General features: G+C 40.3%; 3 protein-coding genes across 5 annotated transcripts; 2 read left to right on the forward strand and 1 right to left on the reverse strand.

The window, feature by feature from the left end:
- The first annotated feature begins 246 nt into the window (after positions 1-246).
- On the forward strand, positions 247-8,360 carry rnaseh2b (ribonuclease H2, subunit B). 2 transcript variants are annotated; one of them, XM_050048590.1, is made up of 11 exons: positions 248-481; positions 1,702-1,770; positions 2,779-2,886; positions 3,364-3,440; positions 3,830-3,944; positions 4,031-4,095; positions 6,943-7,048; positions 7,290-7,371; positions 7,457-7,502; positions 7,760-7,837; positions 8,189-8,360. In XM_050048590.1, the coding sequence occupies exons 1-11, from the start codon at positions 418-420 to the stop codon at positions 8,294-8,296; spliced, it is 918 nt and encodes a 305-aa protein (XP_049904547.1). In that variant the 5' UTR covers positions 248-417; the 3' UTR covers positions 8,297-8,360. The 2 variants fall into 2 exon arrangements, with proteins under 2 accessions (XP_049904548.1, XP_049904547.1); XM_050048591.1 differs by lacking the exon at positions 7,760-7,837 and having other exon boundaries at positions 247-481.
- Positions 8,361-9,780: 1,420 nt separating this feature from the next.
- LOC126393615 (uncharacterized protein C13orf42) lies at positions 9,781-17,146 on the reverse strand. Its single transcript, XM_050049855.1, has 3 exons — positions 15,284-17,146; positions 15,058-15,202; positions 9,781-12,065 (listed from the first exon to the last, which is right to left on the reverse strand). The coding sequence occupies exons 1-3, from the start codon at positions 15,713-15,715 to the stop codon at positions 11,821-11,823; spliced, it is 822 nt and encodes a 273-aa protein (XP_049905812.1). The 5' UTR covers positions 15,716-17,146; the 3' UTR covers positions 9,781-11,820.
- A 200-nt stretch (positions 17,147-17,346) lies between these two features.
- On the forward strand, positions 17,347-21,040 carry LOC126393614 (TLR adapter interacting with SLC15A4 on the lysosome). 2 transcript variants are annotated; one of them, XM_050049853.1, is made up of 2 exons: positions 17,347-17,543; positions 19,409-21,040. In XM_050049853.1, the coding sequence occupies exon 2, from the start codon at positions 19,411-19,413 to the stop codon at positions 20,368-20,370; it is 960 nt and encodes a 319-aa protein (XP_049905810.1). In that variant the 5' UTR covers positions 17,347-17,543; positions 19,409-19,410; the 3' UTR covers positions 20,371-21,040. The 2 variants fall into 2 exon arrangements, with proteins under 2 accessions (XP_049905810.1, XP_049905809.1); XM_050049852.1 differs by having other exon boundaries at positions 17,361-17,533.
- The last annotated feature ends 741 nt before the right edge of the window (positions 21,041-21,781 follow it).

A 21,781-nucleotide genomic window follows, 5' to 3' on the forward strand; every position in this document is an offset into this window, starting at 1 on the left:
CTCAGTGAGGAACTGCAGCTCGACGCACCGTCAGCACGGAATGTTCCACTACGTTAAAAACAGGGGTGAACAGAGTGAATTCAACGTCTACAACATTACCTTTGTCATGTCTTTGTGTGCTTGTTTCGACGCCGATATATTTCTTTACTTTTTAAAACATGATCAATAGTATTTGTTTGTAAAAACGAATCGAAATGAGGCGATAGAAACACAATAACAAAAGTGTTGTTTTCCCCTCGGTGACAGTCGCAGGAAGTGCTCACAGCAGAGGCGCCTTTTCTGAGCTCATGTCGTCAGGCGAAAAGTAGCTTTGACACTCAGCAGGCCGACACTGTTTTAGCTCAAATATACATTCATTTAATAGAAATAACAACTCAGGGGAACAGCAGCACACTCCGTTAAACTCAATAATACAACATGGCGACTAAAAAGAAGCGAACGCCTCATGTAAATAACGACAGCTGGGTTGTCATCGCTGCAGGTAGGTGAAGCTGTGCAATGAAGACACTCAGTTTGAGCTAACTTTGCTAAGCTAGCTTGCTACATGTACATGCAGGTAGCCATAGCACCGTTATTAGACCTAACTGTCATCATGTAACGTTAAGCTCCTTAGTTAACTAACGGCAGTGTTAGCTATTATGCTAGCTTGCTTCTAACTTTAGCCACATATCACAGGAAATGACGCCTAACTACTAAGTTAGCTAGTTGTTTGTTTTGAGTATCTTCCAAAAAATAACGTTAAAGGCATTGTTTGTTTTTTTTAAAGTAGGGTTGTATGAGGTACTTATTCATAGACAGTGTACTATACACAGTAGATGTCAGCCGGCACGCCCCCAGTTTGGAGAAGTGGACAGGAGTCTGACATGAAAGCGAAACATCTACTGATGTGCAGGTGTCCGCAACAAAACGTATTTTTGCCACCTATAAAAAGTCCCACCTTAAAAAGTTCAATATCAGTTTGAGTGTACACTATATTGAGAATATGTCCACTGCTTTATCTCACTGCCAGACGGTGATTACCAACCAGGAAATGAAGCCATCAAGGTAATCTCTTCAGTGCCAGACTCCATTGAGAAAACCAGAGATTAAACAATGCCCAACATAGGAGCGGCTGGTCTACTGCTGCCTCCAACAGCTTCTTTGTTTGTGTTATATTGTGACTTTGGTGAATCCAAACTAACCCTTTTAAAAGCCAAAGTCACTCAATAATACTAACTAACTAACTGATCAAGCCGGTGGTAGATCAACAGCTCCCATGGTCAGCAAGCTAAAATTACTGTTTTTATCAATGTAGTCTGGTGGCTGTATTAGAGCATAGATGAGGAGCTGAAGCTGTCAAAACCGGCTGTCTGGCAGTAAAGTGATGAGAATACTTTAAATATAGCGTACGCTTAAACTGATATTGAAATTTTTAGATGGAACTTTTGTGTCAGAGTCCTGCTTGCTTCTCCAAAATGGGAGCATGCAGACCGCCATCTACAGCATGTGATACACTGACTATGGATAAGTACCTCATACAACCCCACTTCAGAAAACTGTCCCTTTATCATTTGTGCCCAGTTTAGTAGTGTTAACTTTGCTTTTGTTCTCAGATTGACATATAGCCAGACAGTTATCATTTCTCACAGAGTACACAGTGAATTTTTCTGAGAGATGACTCTTTACTTATCATGAATGTCGCTTCTGTTTTGGTGTCCACAGACTCTGCCATCCACATACAGAAGCACGACAGTGACCCAGCTTTTGTGAGGCTAAGGAATCCTGCTACAGGTCGAGCACTTTTCTTATTGTTGTAACATTATCTCTGCGGCTGCAACTAACAATCTCAGGTCTATAAATTGTCAGAGGATAGTAAAAATGTCTGTCAAGTTTCCATAGCCCGAGGCGACGTTTTCGAATCTTGTTTTTTTTCCAACAATCAGTAACAATCCAAAGTATCCAATGCGTCAATATATTCAGTTTATTATGACAGAAGATTATTAACATGAAGTCATAAGCAAATATCTACTTTTTTCCTATTTATTAGTATTTAAAGGTTCAGTGTGTAGAACGTAGGGGGCTATATTGGCAGAACTAGAATATAAGTAGTATGTTTTCTTTAGTGTATAATCACCTGAAAATAAAGATTGTTGGGTTTTTGTTACTTAAAGTGAGCCATTTATACCTACATGGGGAGGGGGTCCTCGTCCATAGAGTCCACCATGTTGCACTACCACGTTTCTAGAGTAGCCCAGAACGGAAAAAACCAAACACTGACTCTAGAGAGGGCCATTCATGTTTTCGCATCGGCAACTATAGCTAGTAGCCCCTCCATGATGAGCCAAACGTCGGAAAAAAAATCTGAAGAAGGACCACTGGAGAAATCCTAACTGGGAGTTGATGGTTTTCAAACAGGAGAAGTTTGAGCTAGTTTTTGACCTCTAGTAGTGCTCTGGAGCTTTTTTTCTATTAGTTTTTATCCTAGTTTGTCAGTCTTGTGCAAATATTTTATGAGGAAGGAAATGCATTCACATTTGTTGGACCTCAAGGATACACACAAGGTGTTTTACTAAGTAACTCTGAATGTAAACATAACTGTTAGCTGCATTCTTAACAACACTGTATTAACATGAAGTCAAAATCTGATCAATTCAAACATGAGGGTATGTATAACATAAAATAAACATCACATGAAAGTTAAGGCTTTTCCCCAGCAGTCTAATTCTGTATCTTATGAAATGCATTTGCTGATGTTGAAGTGAAAGTAACTCAGTTCCTCCTTGTTTTTTTGTCTGGTAGATGTGGCATCTCTGTATATGCTCAGTAGTGGGGACGCACAGCTGTTTGAGGTCAAAGCATTTGAAGAAGATTTCCACTCCTGGTTTGTTGGTCAGACTGTACAGAGAGGTTGGTCTCAGTCCTTGTTACAGTTCAAACTCTGACCAAACTAATGATAATTACATACAGTGCTACAAAGGCTCACATCACCTTTAGTCTCAATTAGCTGTATTTCTCAGCTGTAAAAGAGTTTTTTCTCATTCTCAACAATGACAAAGAGGATCTGCTGATAAAAATGTAATTAAAACAAACCATTAGGTCTGTCAAACATTGTTTTATATGTTGATTAAATTTAAGTTTAAATTGTCAGAATCAGAAATACTTTGTTTTCCACAGGGGAAATTGGGTCATGTCACAGTTGGTCTTACATAGATAACTTACATTATAAAAAATAAAAAGTATATAAAAGATATGTGCAGTATGCTACATGACGCATTTGAACATTTAGAAATGCTGCACTTTTATTATGTATTTTTAACTGTGGTCTAGGTTTTGAATTTGACCATGTGATAATCAGGTGTTTGTTTCTCTCTATTTGTTTAACAGATGGGAGACTTCTCTTTTTAACACCGATGGATCCTCTCTATCTAATTTTGCCATATTTGATTAAATCTGGCAGAGAGGTAAGAAACAGAAACCTATGTTAATCTCACAGCTGTTGTTTCAGTGATGTTTTCATGAAGCTTTGTTCTGCCCATTGGAGTCTAATTTATGTTTTATTTTTTAAACTTAATAATTAACTTATTTTGTGTACTAATGTTTTTAAATATAATGTTAATTAAATATGATTCTTGTATTTAATGTTACTAATATTATAGACACAGACTGCACAATAAATCTGTTTAACTTTATTTCTATCAGCCCAATCCAGTCTATATTTTAAAAGAACAGTGTCTGCATGTTATCCAGCTGAATACGATCAGCAGCAGTCACTGTAAATAGGACTCAGTTTCCTCACTTACCCCTCACACATGAATGTCACAGTATCCGTTGTATGTCATTTGTTGCTCAGGGGAAGTTCCAGCCGGTGGATCAAGTTGTTATGGACGAGGAATTCCCAGCTTGCTCAAGGCTGCTGAGCTGCACACGCTCCCTGGCCTCCCTGCACCACATCGCAGAGGAAAAAGGTGAAGTTTATTTTTTGAAGCTAATGTCGGTCAACTTTAAGGTTATGCTGATCGCATTGGTTAAATGCTGTGTTTCATGTTTCCAGAGGTGGGAAGTCTGAAGTTCCATCGATACAGTGAAGAGAAGACGATGAATTGGTTGAAGAAAAAGGTAATCACAAGAACTCATTAACACTGTGAAATTCAAACATATTCTTCTGTGAAGGGCCGAAGACAGCAAGACATAGGCCTGCTGTGGTCATTGACATTACAGGTGTTACATGATGTTAGGGCATATACCAGTTACATTACTTGCCCACTGCCAACACCATCATTTTGCTTCTTTTTCCTCAATCAGAAGGCTACTTAGTCGGATGACTGATGCTAAAGCTATAAACTGAGAGCACAGAATTAACAGTCAGATTTCACTTATAAGGAGGGTTAACTGACAAGATGATGGCGCAGGATTTGGTGTCAAATCACAAAGCAAAAGTGCCTATTTGGTAGTATTTTGGATTAAAACCTGTCAACACTTGAAAAGCTGATAACATTAATGAGGGAAAAGGAGCTTGTTACATCCCAATGGAGTTGGAGGTGTGCAGCCTGTCACCTGCAGCTCTTCATCTAACAGCTCACCATGGCTGCTTGTTTTTGTTCCATTACTTCCTGCAATATTTTTAACTGATCTGCTGTCAACAAATGCTGAAAATGACCGGTGCCGTGTTTTGTAGATGCAATTTTGATGAACAGTAGCAGTAGTGTTAATCTCACTGAAGAACACCTCGCATGCCCTGTGACTACCTTGTAATTAAAGTCAATTTCTTTTTCAGATTACTGTCTGTAATTTGAAGCTTCAGCTAGGGATGCACGGATCCACATTTTTTCACTTCCGATCCCATCCCGAGTAGTATAAGGTCAGAAAAGGAGGTCAGAAAAGCAGGAAATCCTGTTAACAGGAAAAATCCCACCCTGAAAACAAATATGTAACTGTAAGGGTTTCAAATTGATTGTCAATATTTATTAAATTCCAAGACAGTGTTAAACTACTAGTGCAATATACACTATCAAAAAACAAAAAAAATACCTGTCATATTAATCTGAACAGCACAGATACAAATCAAGTAGACACTACAATGTAGTAATGTTGTCACGGTACCAAAATTGGGACCCATGGTACAATACCCGTGAAAGTATCATGGTTCTGAATAGTATCACGATACCACAGCGAAAATGAGGCAGATGTGCCTTTTGTCATTTATAAAAAGATGAATCACTTTTCTATAATACATCAATGATATTTCAATGGAATAAATTACTTATTGACATATTCATACTTCAAAAACAGCATCAATAAGTGATTAACATGGGGGGGATCAAAATAAAATAAATAAATAAAATAAAAATCAACCAGCCACCCTCCTCCCCTGACAAGTAAAGAACAGTCCCTAAAGTGCGGTGAGGTTTGTGGAAATGGCTCATTTCTCCTCTGACACGTCACATACCTGTGTGCCGCCACGGCTTGGCTGTTCAGGTACTTTTGGGCAGTCATGACACCACCGAAGACTTATTGGTAAGCCGCTATCTTGCGCCGCGGAGCACTATGGCTGCCGTATTTCTGTCTGTGACCCCCGTTCAACCCACAACCAGCAGGATTCGCCTTTAGTTTCTGCTGCTGGTTGAAATCTGTACTCGCACATCATGCTGAATGATTTCTTTTGCTCGCACAAAACTATTTTTAGTCTCAAATGCGAGTAAAATGCTCACACCGTAGAGCTCTGTGGAAAACATATCACTGTAGCTTATATAAACAAATCTAGCCTACAAGTAAAAATAAATAATAACTCACTGCTTAAAGATACTCAATAGCTCAGAAATGTCATTGGAAAACAAACCACTGCAGCCGCATATCGAGTGCCAGGTGGCCAGCGCGCGCCGTTATTGGACGGCGCATGGACACTCATCCTCTTGCGATTGGACTTTGAACTTATCCCACAGTAGTGGTACCTGAGGTACTCCAACATTATGGTATCTTATGTACCATCATGTTTTAGTACCACAGTCTACCGTTGGTACCAGTATACCGTGCAACACTACTATGTAGCAATCATCATATCATTCCAGCAGACAACGCGAAAGCACAGACACGACTGGTGGATCGATGGATTTATGTGACTTAACTGAGCCAGCAGTCTGACAGGCTTCCCCTGAGAACAAATTTCAGTAGAGGTGGGAGGGGGGTGAGTAGTGCACATTGAGTTTGTTTACTAGACAGTATGTTTTTTGAGTTGACAAGACATGGCAGAGTTAGTCTCTAAACTAAAATTATACCAACATGGCAACATTTTGGATTTCAAGCCGACAAAAGAGCAACCTGGTGCGCAGGTTGAGCAGAACTTTTGTTGGATGCCCTGTTTCAGTCCTGTCGCATGCTTTTGACACTCCACGATGGATGAGGAGAGGCTGATTGATTAAGTTGAAAGGAGGAATTATATCAGTGGTTCCCAACTGGTCCAGATTTCTCTCTAGTCATTAGTTTAAGGTCCACACAGTTCAATATATTTAGTGACATACTTGTGTTTGGCCTTGTTGTCAAGCTAGTTTGCTGTCTCTGTTAGGTACCTATCTATTATTCACTTACTTTACAACAGGAAACAGCACTTCAAAATAAAAGCTCTGTGCCGGAAATTTACATGTTTGTGAGTCACTTGTGGTCCATTCAGAATGGATCTGCGACCCACTTTTGGACCACGATCCACCAGTTGGGAACCACTCATCTATATGATATCATAAATATCAGGAAAACTGTTCATGTGAAAAAAGAGCTGGAAATTAGCCAAATGTTGGTAAAATATGCAGGTGGCTGCTAGATTTGCTTCTCTTACCACCCAAAAAAGCAATGGTAATCTTTACCAGCTGTAGTGGCAAGTGGACAAACAATTTAATTTCCAACCCTGGTGAAAATCCATGATGAGTTTTACACAGTAGAGTTACATACAGTGTTTTGTACCTGTTGGTGTAGGTGGAGAGGACTGTCACTGCACTCAAAGCGAGAAGTATCTCTGTGGGAGAAGGAGTCAAATCCACAACGTACGTCAGAATGAAGTCAGAGTCGGACTACTGTGAGGGTAAGCCACTTCCCTTTTTCAAAGTCGAATCCCATCCTATACCTGTGTGAAACTCCAGCCTCAGCTTCCTGTGAAAACACAAGCAGCAGAGAGGATGTTGACCAGTAGATGGCAGTAATATTGCATCGTTTATGTCTGTGGGTTATGATGTTAAAACATTTCCCAACATCAAGCTCTATCAAACAAAGCTGGATTATATTGCCAATTACCGGCTGTCATTTCTCTCATCTCCATGATACAGAGGACTACCTACGCTATGCTCATGGCCTGATATCAGAGTACCTCAGTGAGGACCTGAGCAAAGCCCTCCTCAATCACCTGCAGTAAGTTCAGACAGATGACACTTGTGTGCTATGATAATTATTAGTACTGTTAGTGCTCAAGCATGCTTCTTATTGTACTCCACAGGTTACCAGAGCTCACAAGTCCAAAGGAGACTGAACCTCCTTCCAAGGTTTGTGTCTCTTTGTGAAATCAGCACAGCTTTTTTCTGTCTGCTGCTGTCGAATCAGCCGTGCATCTTCTCTGTAGTCCTACACCTCTAACACTGTAGCATCTGTGCTGTGCTTGTTTGTTTTTAACCTAAATTGTGAGAGCCTTATGTTTGACAGTGTGACGTCCTCCTTGCTCGTTGTGGTGTTTTTCTGTGGTTTATAAAAAAGTTTGGTCCTGGTTGTCATGAAAAGCTTGTCTTACTTCCTCGTTTGGCAGAAGCGGAAACTTTCAGACAAACCGGTGGAGGCCGGAGACGACTACACCAAATTCAACAGTGCAGACTTTGCGCGGAAAGTGAGTGTAATACTGAGATGTCTGCCTGAAAAGACCAAACAATTACTGGTGGAGTCTGTGGCTTTGATCAGCCTCTCTTTTGATTATATCATAATGACTTTTGGTCATGTCTTTGCTTTCATCTCTGAAGTCTGTTTTCTCTCTTTGTTAAAGACCTTGAGTGATTGTCAGCGTAGCTGTTGTTGGCTGAACACTTTCTTTAAGCTTTGTCTGTACACACATGGGTCAGAGGGGCTTACCTTGTTAACTTTCTCAACTTGAATTGAAGTTCATGACATGTAATGAATTCCCTGCTGTTTCTGTGCGAAGGTGTGGAGTTATCCTATTGATTTTTATTGTCTCTTATTCCAGCCGCCCAAGAAGATGACTGCTGCTCAGAAATCTCTGGCGAAGGTGGACAAGACCGGCATGAAGACGATGTCGTCCTTCTTCAGCCCCAAGGTCAAAGCAGAAAAATAAGTGAATGTTGTACAGTTTCTGGTTTTGTATATGAAACATTTGTAATAAAGAAAAGGAAATGTATTTGATGTATGACTTGATTTCACGCTGTGGAAGGTAAAGTAATAATGCAGGAAAGTTATCACTTGTATTCTGACCACATTAATGTTTGTACTAGTGTTGTCACGATACTGGAATCTCTAACTTCAATACAGTACCTTGTAAAATATCTATTTGATACCACAGGGAAAAACAGACTATGAATGAATATCACGCTGTGTGAGATGGGGGCGCCATCTTTGAGGTACGCGCTCTGTTACTTCTACCAGAGTGTACACACTCAGTCCAAAAATTAGATACTTTACAATATCCAAGTTATGTGAGTGGACGTAGTGCATTGAGGTCTATAATCTGTTTATTGTGATTAGTTTGTCCAAATACAGTTGCCTGACCACCATCCTTACAAGATGGAGCCTCTTTCTGAAACATTTAACATGCCATGATGTGAACTTCACATTCTCTTTGGACAGTAAGGGCATAAAATTTAAATTTCTATTAGAAGCATAGATTGTATAAATAATAGACGTAGATACTATGACGTCACCAATTGGTTTGTGGAGTCTTGTTTTGAGGCCTCAAATTCGGCATTTCAGCTGTCACAAAATTAGTTTTTTGAGGCCAGAAGTGACCATATTTGGGCGAGAGGCTGGGGCTGTGGAGGAGCGAGGGGTGGGTTTTACTGAGAAGACGAGGACACTATCAAAAGACAGACTGTCATTTAAAGTGGCCGCTATTAATACTGGGTAACTTTAAGCCTTAATAAAATGTAAGCGGTGAGTTATAAAACAATTCACCACCCGTACAGTCTGTACCAGACTTTGGTGACGTCTTGCAGACCAACTGTCACTCAAAGTGGCCACACCCTTAATTTTGCATAACTGTAAACCTTAATAAAATGTTAATTTTACAGGTGGCTGTAAACATGTTTACAGGGTGTCTACAGGTCCTTAAAATGTCTTAAACGTTTCTTAATATAAGGCCTTAAATATTTTAGGTAACATTACCGCAAACATTTTTCCAGCCTGACAGACCCAATGACGTGTTTACAATCATTGGACAGACCGAAGAATTGCAATAAATAATAATAATGATAATAGTAATGCAATAAATAGCATTTATGACAGCGATGAGAATACGTTTCAAGTGAACGTTTGTGCCAAAATCAAGGAAATGCCCTCAAGGCCTTCTTGAGATGTCACATTCAAGAGAACCAGACGGACAAGGTCACAGTGACCTTGACCTTTTAACTTTGACCACCAAATTCTCTGTAGTTAATTTCTGAGTTCAAGTGGAAGTTTGTGCCAAATTGGAAGAAATTCTGTTAAGGTGTCCTTAAGATTTTGTGTTCACGAGAATGGGGCGGACAACCAGCAAACATAATACCTCCAGCAAAAAACGCTAACTTCAAGTAATCTTGATCTACTGAGGGGTCTCTGACTGATGATTTGAATCTTCAACTATCAGAGTGCGGCCCTACAAAAACATGTCATCATCATCTACGACCTTTTGCTTTTTCCTCATAGTTTTGCCGAACTTCAAAGGCGGTGGCTCGCTACGGATTCCAAATTTAAAAAAAGAAAAGTCTCGGAAGAAAATAAAGAATTTCATCCCTCATGAACAGATTCGTTAGCTTTCACTGCTAACGCTGCAAAATTAAAGTACCAAATACTTCTAAATAACCCACTGCAGACACCTGTTGGTAAAACATATTAATGAATGCTCATTTAGAGCTTTTAGTAATGTTGATGGGCTAATTAAGATTTAATAGGCTGTTATAAGGCTCAAATATGTTTTGCTGCTCCAGACAGGTTTATTTATTTTTGGCAAAGATATCTCTTGCAATGGTGAAGGTTGCCGACTCCTGATCTACATCTAAACTTTGCTCCATGTTGACCAACTACAACATTTAAATATTACATGTATTTTTCAGTGATTTAAGTACAACTCTGAAAGGAGACATTCTGCATAATGACTGATAACCCCTTTACTTTATACTTTGAGTATTTGTCCTTTTAAAGTAAACAGTCCGAATACTTCTTCCACCATGACATCTTACCCAAATTGCACAAAGACTTTTTTTGTAACTACCCCCTGTGGTATCTAAGCATGCAGACAGCCCAGGGTTCATTCGATGGGCAAATAAATCCAGAAATATCAGCACTGCAAGATAACATCAAATCAGAAATGAGGGTTTCTTTTTTGTAATTGGCTGAATTGACCCTTAATGTTTACGACCATTTTAACTTCAGCAACAACAAGCAGGATAACCTTCACTGCTTTTCAACTTTTCAGTCAACCCAGCCCTGAGACTCGCCTTACAAATCTAGACCTCTCTTAAATGAAGCTGGCATTCATGCAGTTCAGAAATATGTTTACCTTTCAGTGAGTCTCACTGCTGTGAAGGACAGTGTTGCAATTTACCGTTTCCTTCGATACCTCGAATGAATGCCATCTCTCCGCAGGTCTGAACCATAAACCCTACTCAAGCTAAATTCCATACCTATCACAGTGTTTTATATTATATATTACTTCTCTTATTTAATTCTGTTCAAAAGCACACTTTAAAGAAATGCTATTAACAGAAGGATTAGAGTAATCTCCTGGCATCAGAAGGAATTTTTTTATTACATACTAAACTGTAAAATTCCTCAAAGTAATATTCATTTAAAGTGGCATCTTATTGAGACGTATGAATCGCATATTGAGGTTCAGAAAATCCTTGAAACAGATCATACTGGATATGCCTTTTTCACAGGAGACATTTTGACATGTAAAAGGAAAAACACAGGAGTAAATAATGAATGAACGATGGCTGAGTTCCATTCAGCTGCTTCTGTTTCAGGGTCCTGGTATTGTGCATGTTGGTCATGGTGTCATGACTTACTGGGACACTTCAAAAGAACAGAGCCATCGTTAATGTTATAAGTAACGCCTATGGTTTTCCAACTATGACAAGTCACTGACTTGACATCATCAATGAGACAGATTTCTAACATTTGCTTTATTAAAGGGATAGTGCGGATTTTTTGAAGTGGGGTTGTATGGGGAACTTAGTTTGAGTTTTCTCAATGGAGTCTGGTTATGAGAGAGCGATAATGACCGCTTAAATGACGGTAAAACAGTGAAAAAAACTCTCAATATAGTGAACATGTAAACTGATATTGATTTATTCGGGTGGCTAAAATATGATTTGTGGCAGACCCCGCCACAGCAGTAGATGACTTAGCTTCCATGTCAGACTCCAGCCTGCTTCTCCACACTAGGGGCATGCCAACTTTTGCAATATACTGTCTATGGATAAGCACCTCATACAAGCCTGCTTCAAAAATCTGGACTATCCCTTTAAAATACCTTCTACATATTTTATGCAAGTATTAATTGTCCGGATGGAGTTTTATCAGAGCATGGTGTCTGTCCATACAAACTAGGTTGAGCTCCATGTCAGCATCATGGCAGTGCTGGTGGTTTTAAATGTCTATCAGGCTTCACTGCTTTTTTAATTTGGGCTTGAAGCGCAGAGTCTGGAATGCACTCTCCACCACTTTGGGAAGATGGATTGGGTTCCTCTGCAGCCGCAGTCTGCTGCTTGTGGACCCATTCTGGTTTTTCTTCTTCGGGGCGCTTTCCTTGGCACAGTCATGATCCGCTTTCTGGTTGGGGTCGTCCGCGACCCGAGGGACCCGCAGGACCCAGTTGGAGTGGAGGTCGTGTTCGGCTGAGCTGGAGGCCACTGTGGGAGAGAAGAGCAGGGAGTAAGAGCTTGAGCTGAGGCTGAGGCTCACCCCAAAATCGAAAATTCATATTTTTCCTCTTACCTTTAGTGCTATTTATTAATATAGATTGTTTTGGTGTGAGCTGCTGAGTGTTGGAGATATCAGTCGTAGAGATGTCTGCCTTCTCTTCAATATAATGGAACTAGGTGGCACTCAGCTTGTGGTGCTCAAAACATCAAAACAAATTGAAAACCTCAACCTCAACATAATCACAGCACAGAAGGAAGTGAGCATCTACTCATGGATGAGAGGCTCGTGCTTGTGACAGCACAAGACGAAACACTTTAATGGTGTCCTTGGTTGAGCTATGATTAGACCTGGTATTATTAAAAAAATTATGAGTAACTGACTAAGACTAAGAGTCTGTCTGGCTGCATGCACACAGTGACAGGGCTAACTGGTAGCATCACACGGCTAATGTTACCTAACAGCTATTAACAGGTTTAATGACAAGAGATGAACCATTTTGGTGTTGGTGTCACTTTCTTGGGACTGTTTAAAGGCTCTGTGTTGGATATTGGCCACCGCTGTGTTAGCTCATGTTAACAAGGCCGACACTGAACTCACCGTTTGCGGGGACGAGACAGCAGCAACAGAAAGTTTGCTATTCCTGTGGGGAGTCAGGACAGTCTAGGATTAGACCCCAGGCACAGAAAGGATTGAACAAAGGTATCGTTTGGCAACTGTTCAATACTACTTGGTGCTGGATTATTTTGGTTGATGCCTTAAAGGTGAATACTGTAGTTCCTACATGAAACTGCTCACCACAAGGTCTGTGGATTATCTTGAGTAACCAGGTCATGATTTCTAGAGACATTGCTGCTGATTATTTTAAATGTATTTTTTGGCACTTTGAGCACCACAAGCTGAGTGCTATCTAGTCCCATTATATTGGAGAGAGGGCAAACATTTCTACAGCCAATATCTCCAACACTCGGCAACTCACACCAAAACAATCTAGGTCAGTGGTTCCCAACCGGTCAAGCCACGGGGTTCAGATTTCTCCTTCGTTATTAGTTCAAGGTCCACACAGTTTAATATGAGACTGACAGGTTGATGTAGACAATCAGCTGGCCTCTAAGAGCTGGGGCACTGTATTAAAGAGTACCTTACAAAAAGTCTGACCTTTCCCAGTCTTTAACCACACCTGACCTCAACCCACCACATCCAACCGGGGGTGAGATAACAATAGATGTTTTCCACAGCATACATTTGACACGTCAAAGCAGGAAAAACTCAATCAATAATGACTATTCCATTCAGATGTGAAAGTTCAGCTCTACGGTGCATGCTGAGTTACTTGGACATTAACATTGTGACACCTGTGCAATTATAAAAGTAGGGCTATAACAATGTTAGAATGTTCCATTGTAAGTGTCCCAAGTAAAAAGGACTTGTGAAAAAGTGGCATCTTTCATAGTGTTTAAATTATTGATATGTTAACTTGTGAACAGTATTTTTCATAGCTGGTTCAGGTTACATTTTACTACTATAGTACAAACAACAACTACTGCTAGTACTACCATATACTTTTAGCCCAATATACAGCAGTGTAAATTATTACTTGAACCTAACATGTAAAACTGCAATCTAAAAAGTACGACCAACAGTTAAATGCACATTTCCATTTGAAATAATGACAAAATCCTAAAGTTGAAGTAGCAATACAGCAAAACATGTTAACAGTAAAAGGCTTGCATTTGAAATATTCTTTAAGTATATATTATAGTAGTAAGATAGCTTGCTAACTAGGTAGGCTATGCTAACAAGTAAGCTTACCAATTGCCTAGAATGTCAGCGAGTTAGCTTGCTAAATAGGCTATGCTAACAAGTAAGCTAGCCAATTGGCGAGAATATTAGAGAGCTAGCTTTATAAGTAGTTAAGCTATGCTAACACGAAGCTTTTATTTACTTTTATTTCACAGATAAGAAACAAATTGTGAAGACAATAAAGCCTCCACAAAAATAGCATTTTAACTCTTGTGTGTGATTTATTCTGGCTTCATATCAGTAGAGGAAATGTCCACTCGTAGCTAGGCTAATTTATACAATGTAAAATGCCACAGGCTTGTGCTAATAACGTTAGCAAGTTATATTTGTTTGGCAAACATGTTTAGTATAAGACACCGAATTTTGTACCGTTACCTTTGTTAAATTTTGCTGTCGTTCCTGAATTTTAGCAATGAAAAAATGCCATAGGCTTGTGCTAGAAACATTGGCATGTTGTATTTGTGGGGAAAATGTATCCAGCAAAAGACAAGCGTTTCATCTGTGAATGCTGCGAGTTATAGTGAAGCTGATTTTGTGTACCTGTGTTTGAAATTGTTGCTATTAAGCCATGTTTAATGTTTGTATTTGAATCAACTACACTTTACAGCACTTCACAGAAACCTCACCACTGACTAGTGTTTTGGTGGTGTAACTGCAGAGTGACACAGACTCAACACCGCACAAGTAAATGCTCACAACAGCGTGGGCCACGTGCGTAGGCTACGGCGTAGGGTCTGCCAGACAAGTATAAACTCCCCTTAGATCTCAAACTTGTGATGTCATCAAGTATAAAATCTGGAGATGTTCCATAGACAATGAATGGAGACTGACATTAGTTGTTTCCTTTTAAATACCCAAATGAGATTCATTATGTTGTGGTGTTCACAAGTTCTGGGAAAGAAAATGTTCCCATATTCAGAACATTCCCCTGGGTGCTCTTAGTGTCATCTAGAACATCTTTACCCCTTCACTGTCTATGGAGCAGATTTTGAGTTTGAGAAATCTGAGTTTCAGCATTCTAGCTTTGGATTTGTAAGAGTTCTAATATGTTTACTAATAGTTTTGGCTGTCTTAGATCATAGGAATAACGTACGATTTTTAAAAAAATTTTTTTTTTAAATGGGTGTAACTCCCCTTTAAGACCTGCAGGGGCTAAGAGGTTTTCAAACCCACACCCACCTATGAAGTCCACATCTGCATGTCCATCATCCATGTACGGTTTGCGCAGAGGTTCGCTGTCGCAGTCAGCGATGACTGCATCAAAGAACTGCAACGTGTCCTCGACATTGGGGACCGGAGGGGCAGAGGGTTTGGCTCTTGATGTCTGCGTTTAAAAAAAAAAAGGGAGAACATTTGTCTTTGATATTGCCTGCCATGTGCTCTAGGATAGATGATTTAAGCTTACCGGTTCTTCCTTCGCAGGCGGAGGGGGTGCGGGCTTCTTCTTGGAAGACACTGTGGCCTTGGCATCGTTACTTTTCAAGTCACTCACGCTCTTTGTGTACTGCCGTCTCAAAGCCACGAGCGCTTCCAGGTACTCTAGGCAGTTCTGATTCTGAGAGTAGAGCCATATCCTGTCCTCTTGTCTCTGATAATAGTACAAGGTCGACTCGATGCTCACTGTGCTCTTGCTCCGTTTTAAAGTTGAGCCCACGGCAGCTTGAGTTTTCTCTCCCACGACGAGCATGGAGGTGCTGCGGACCAGCCTGACGGTGCAGGCGTTGTGGTAGTCCTGCTCAGACCGAAACCCACCACCACCACCACCGCCACCATTACCATCCCGTCCTTTGTGTCCATGATGGTTGGGACGGAACACATTATTAATCTTCCTGAACATTCCTTTAAATGGAGCCTTTCAGGATTACAAACTTGTCATTGGCGTTTGTGCAGCATCTATCCATATTCATCTCTTCAAGCAGGCCGATATGTCTCAAAACAAGCAAACAAACAAACAAACAAACAAAAATGCCTAACTGGAGCTGTTCACTGTGACCAGACGCTGTCCGGGGTGCTGAAATTACCAAACGGCTGCTCTCTTGTGACACAAAAGCAGGTGCAAGTCACTCGTCTAACCTGATCTCAGCGTGTCTTTTGTGTTATCGGATGTTGCTCAGCAACACTGCTGTAGCAACGGGTTGGTAACTCTACACTTTGTGCTACTGAGCAGCAGGCCTGTGTCAGATATCCGAGACTTAGTGGACAAAATAACAACAACAGCAAGGAAATCAACGTCTGTCTGTAGTTTTACATGTGAATGTGACTTAACCTGTTAATAAACCAGGTATTACACAAGACTGAACTTCTTAGAAAACAACATCTGATAGGTTAAACTGTGGATGGATTGTAATGGTTTATAAAAGGTGCTAAAGATTAAAATTCAGTTGCATAAATGACTTGGATGTTGTTACAAACTCCAGAAGTTGCATGATGTTGACTTATGTCTGGGTTTCCTCGCCTGATTAATAACAAAACACGCTCTCTCGTGTTTCATGTGCTTCTATTGTTGGGCATCCCTGCTGCAAGCAGAGGGAGTCTGAACATAAGTGAAGCGAGTCGTATATGCAGACAAGGTGCTTTCATCTCGGAAAAATCCCGGCCATAAATATAGCCTGAAAGTTTCCATCACTTTCCCCAGACAACTGATTCAGACCTCAGCTGCGAGAGAGATCAGATTCATACAAGTTTTTAACCACAGAGGAGCTCAAATAAAGCGAGGGAAAGAAAAACTACATCACATCTGGTGAAATTAAGCATCACTCCAACGTCTGAGGCAAATTTACTGCGACAGTTACAGCGTTTACTCTAACACGCTGAGGAGTAGGCACGGTTTCAAGGAGGAAATGATGAGCTGTGGTTACATAACCGAGCATGAAGTCACACTTCTGCTTTTGGCTGCGCACATAGATTACATGGGGAGTAAAACTAGAGGCTCCAAACAGCAGTTACTGGACTAAAAAGCTGCATGTTTAACTGCTCTCACAGCACAGAGACGTCACTCAGAAAATTGTGGTGTGGCTTATCAGTAAAACGAAAACAGGAATCAGCATCTGTTGACCTCTCTGTTTCCTGAGGATTTTGATCATAATATGACTTTCTTTTCTGCTTTTTACTTTACCCCAATAGCACACCTGTGTCTTTTACAAAGAAACAAAACTTCTGTGGTTTCCTTTTATGGTGTATGTTGCGTTCATAAGAACATAACATCTGTCATTTCATTTCATTTGGCTGGAGGAAATACAGAGGTAGGTACATACTTATGTAAGGCCGTAACATAGATATCATCTACATATGAAGAAGTGGAGGGGATTGTCTGTATCAATCCTATCAAAATAAGATATTAATTGGCAGGATGATTACTTGCAATATATTCATGACTAACCCAGCTGCAACACTGACTTTGCAGAAATGAGAAGAAAGAAAAAAAATATCTAACATTCCCACTTCCTCTTGGGGTGGCATTAAAAAGAACGCTCGCACATGAATGCACTCGTATTCATGCAGGTCTTCAATCAAATAACCATGTAAACACAGGTTGCATCAATAGAAAACATAATTTATCTAATCAGGAGTGTTTTTCTCTGCTATGATGAAGACTGGAAGGACGACTGGTACCTTAAGGTGAAAGCTGACTGTGGGACTGTGATTCCGGTTCAAGGTAGGAAGAGGTTAGTTTCAAAGGGATATGATTTATCTTTATGATTGTTAGATGAAGCGATGTTGTCTTTTTCTGTTGGGGGGATCAATACACTGACCTCCTTACTCACACAACTCTAAATGGATCATGAAAAGAATCCTTTTAGACTTGGTTGAAACAGCTTTTCAAGATGAATTATTAATGTAGTCATGAATGATCTGATGTCATTGAGTTTTACGGTGGTTTTATTGAATCATTCTTTGTGTTTTGTGCAGTTTTATGTGTGTTTTTTGTTGAGTTTGTGACATCTTGTACATGCTTCTGTTGGGGCCGGCTACAGACCGACTTGGCAGAGATGGCTGCCATCTTGTTTTTACATGGATTGGTGTATTGTGCTCTTACAACTAGATGGCACAAAAAAGTGTCCACGAACAAGGAGAACAGGTCTGAGTTAAGCAGAATAAGGCATAAGGTCCAGTAAACCCAAAATGTAATGTCCTGGTATGAGGGCACAGGTTCTCAGGAGGTCAAGCCAACAGCCAACTAGCATATACGCTCTGACTCGGCGTGAGAAGAAACCACTATCTATAGCAGCAGGTGACAGTAGTCTGTATTTGTCATTGAAAAAGGGAAACCAGGAGACCGACAGAACAGATTCAAGACGCTAGTTAGCCAGTTAGCACATTAACAACACAACTCCATAAATAGAAAAAAGACTCTTTACCGTGCGCTAGCTAACAATAACACAAATAATTACAAACCACGTCTGCGTAAGAGCTCAGTGGCTAAAATTATGATCTCACCTAATAGACCCTTTTACTGTTAGTAAACAGTACAATGTTTTTTGGTGGGTGGGGCTTAGCTGGAGGCAAAACAATTTTCTACAGACATTAGCTAGTGCTACCCAGTGAGTTCTGTTGGCTTGTTGTAGAAACGGAGGAAGATGATACAAGTGGTGCATTCAGAATTATTCAGTCTAAGTGCCGGAGCATGAACTTGACTGTTGGTATATTTGTAACGCTGTCGGAATGTACCGATCGGTTATCCACAGCACACTCTCGGAGCAGCAGAGTGCCGAGCAGAGTGAATGTGTGATTAATTTAACCGTTCGTTAATTTATATAGAAATATAACGCTCCGTTTCTTCAACCAACAGAACTCTCATTTTAGTGTAGAGCGTCAGACTGAATTTACCAACGCACCATGTCAGGTCACTCACTCTCCGGGACCATGAGACTGGCCAACCAGTATGCTCTCACTCAGTGGATGGATGATGTCACAGGAAGCTTTGTGGTTGATTACTATGCCAATCTTACAAAGGAGGACGACACTGCCAGTTTGTTTTGCTATCGAAGCTAACATTAGCTAATGTGCTAAAAAGTTAGCATTACAGAGAAATCTAACATCCCTCTTTAAACTATGCCAAATTCTGATGAGGTGGACATGATAACCCTTAATACACATAACGTTATTCATCCCTACAACAGGAAATACTTTTTCCTTAACCTGATATGACGTGAGCATTTTTGATGATCGCCTCTGTCCAGTCCTTTTGTCTTATCACATTTAACCATAGTTGTCTTTGTGTTTGTTAACGGGCAGTGGCGGCTGGTATGCAATAAAATTTAAGTTTGAGCCATGACTCCTTCTATTCTGGCTCCCAATAACACAACAAGACGACATTTTAAGACTCCTATGTAGCCTACAGCCCTGTGGGGGAGAGTCCTGTTTTGCCTCCAGCTAATAAAATAACATCATTGTGACGTCGGCCCTAAAAGGGTCTATATAACAAGTTTGTTTCAATCTCAAGCCCTCTTGACTTTAGCCGCTTGCTTCTTATTACAGTGTGTTTTAATAAATGTGCTAACAGCTCCTGAGAATGTGCTCTCTGTTGCAGCCATGCTTTGTGAAGGCAGACTGTTGAGCATGACCTATGGTGAACTGGAGGAGCTGGACCCGCTCCCTCCTCAAAGAACTCCTCAGACTGCTTATGGGCTGCCAAGAGCAGCTGCTACCGTGGTGCCAGGCTCTGTCAGACACACTCCACTCATTCATCACAATTCCCCCGAGCTGACAGGTTGCACGGACAACGGGAGTGATTCGGAGGATTTGTACATTTCACCTTTGCAGTCCTTTGATTTCCACGGAGCCCAGCCGGGCAGACAGATCTCTCCAGAGATAGAGATCCCAGCTCAGGCTGGCTCAGTTGGTGAAGCCCCCTTCTTGGTTCCTTCCTTCTGTCAGAGCATCTGCCAGAATTACAGCGACCTCCATATCGGAGGCGACCAGGTGCTTCCTCTTTCAACCAATGATGGTGGGCTCCAGGTCTGTACTGAGAACCAGGCTGCCGGCCCTTTCCTCCAGTCCTGTGATGTCCCCCCAGCAGTGGAGGACTCTCCCCCAGGACAGGCATCTCAGGGCGGACTTATGCATCCACAGAGAGGAAGTTCAAATCGCTGGAGACTGGGGAGTACCCGTGATCGGAGTTTTTTGCTCCAGGGGCGGGAAGGTCCATTCTCCAACTCTCTTCTAAATCATTATCTGGAGCAGAAACTCTTGGATTTGTACCAGCAATACATGATGGAGAACATGGCCAGGGAAGGCGCCCCTGGTTCAGACTCTAACCAAGGCCCCATCTGCCCTCTGCTGGGATCAGAGCTGGTCCTGACCAGCCTGGACCAGATCACTTTGCAGCTGAGTCGAGAAGGGAACCTGGAGGCCGGCCTGGCAAAGGACATGGTCCTCAGCTGCCTGCTGCGGGTGGCTGGTGACATGCAGTCAAGTGAGATCAGCACTCCCTTTCTGCAGATTTCAAACGAGGCATCCAGGGAGCAGCCCACAGAGAATAAAGAGAAGTAACCCCGGTGTCAAGGAACTTACTCATTCAGTTCTCCCTTTCATTTTAGTTTTATCACCAAAAAACAAAATGAAACTCAGGACTGCATTCAGTTTTTTTTAATTCATACTCAGAGTTTAATGTTCATTCTGTACGTGATTAATAATTACCAAAAGATTCTGCTGTATTCATGTATTGTTATTTTAAAATGCAATAATGAAAATGGTGTGTGTCCATGTGGTGTGTAGTTTTCACTGAACATAACTGAAACTCATCTTTCCTGTTTTTTTTTTTTTTTTTCATTTCATAACAGAACAACGTGTTCCTACTTTTTGTCTCACTGGCCATGTTTTCTAGTAATGATCAACAATGTCTATGTCTGATTATCATTTCTTCATCTAACATAAATGTGCGGCATCTTGACATTTAGGAAACCAAATAAATAATATGTAACAACATGAGGATCATCACAGCTGCTTCATTATTGTTTATTTCAGTGGAATAAACTAATTCTGTGTATGGAGGACGAAAAATGACAAGCATCAATGAAGAAATAAATGTATAAATAAATAAATGCAGGAATAAATAAATAAATATGTAAATAAGTAAAAGAATAAATGCTGAAATAAATATTTAAATAAATAAATGCATAAATAAAGAAAAAAAACAAAAATAAAGAAATAAATTTAAAACGTATTTATGTCTAATTATCAACTTTTATGTATTTTTCTATTGTAATTATATCCATATTAATTTCAATATTTATTTATTTCTGCAATTAATTGTTTATTCCTGTATTATTTATACATTTTTCACATATTATATTTTTATCATTATGTTTTTTACTGTATTTATTTATTTAGTCCTATATTTATTTATTGATACATTTATTTATTTCTGTATTTATGTAATCCTGTATTATTTATTGATACTTAGGTCATGTTTTGTCCTCCATAGCTGTCTCCCCTTTACTTTATGTTTTACCTTCACTGTGCAGACCGTGCGGAGTTTGATACGTGATGGTTGTTTTTATATGTTTCTCAGTTCAAATTTAGATTTAGAGTCATATTTATTTACTCTAGACCACAAATTGTTAAAGAACGACTTTTTTCGTCAGTGTCTAAAGCCGCAAATCACTGCCCAAGTGCCAGATTTTGACAACTTCAGAGTGAGACTGGGTTGGCCAGTTACAGAGTGACTTTTCTTTTCTTGGTTAGGACTGTACCTACTATTGAACTGTAGTATTCAGGGGCGGAACTCCCGGGGGGGACAGGGGGGACATGACTCCCCCTTCAGTAAAGCTGTACCCCCCTAGAATAATTTGAGACACAATTAATAATTTTTGAACAATGCAGTAGTATTTATTAAAAGCACAATGTAAGCGGTGCTCATTATAATCGCGCAATAATGTGTTATTTAAATCTTAAAAGATTT

This window comes from Epinephelus moara, chromosome 7 (assembly GCF_006386435.1).
Source record: "Epinephelus moara isolate mb chromosome 7, YSFRI_EMoa_1.0, whole genome shotgun sequence".
In the NCBI taxonomy this organism is placed as follows: domain Eukaryota; kingdom Metazoa; phylum Chordata; class Actinopteri; order Perciformes; family Serranidae; genus Epinephelus; species Epinephelus moara.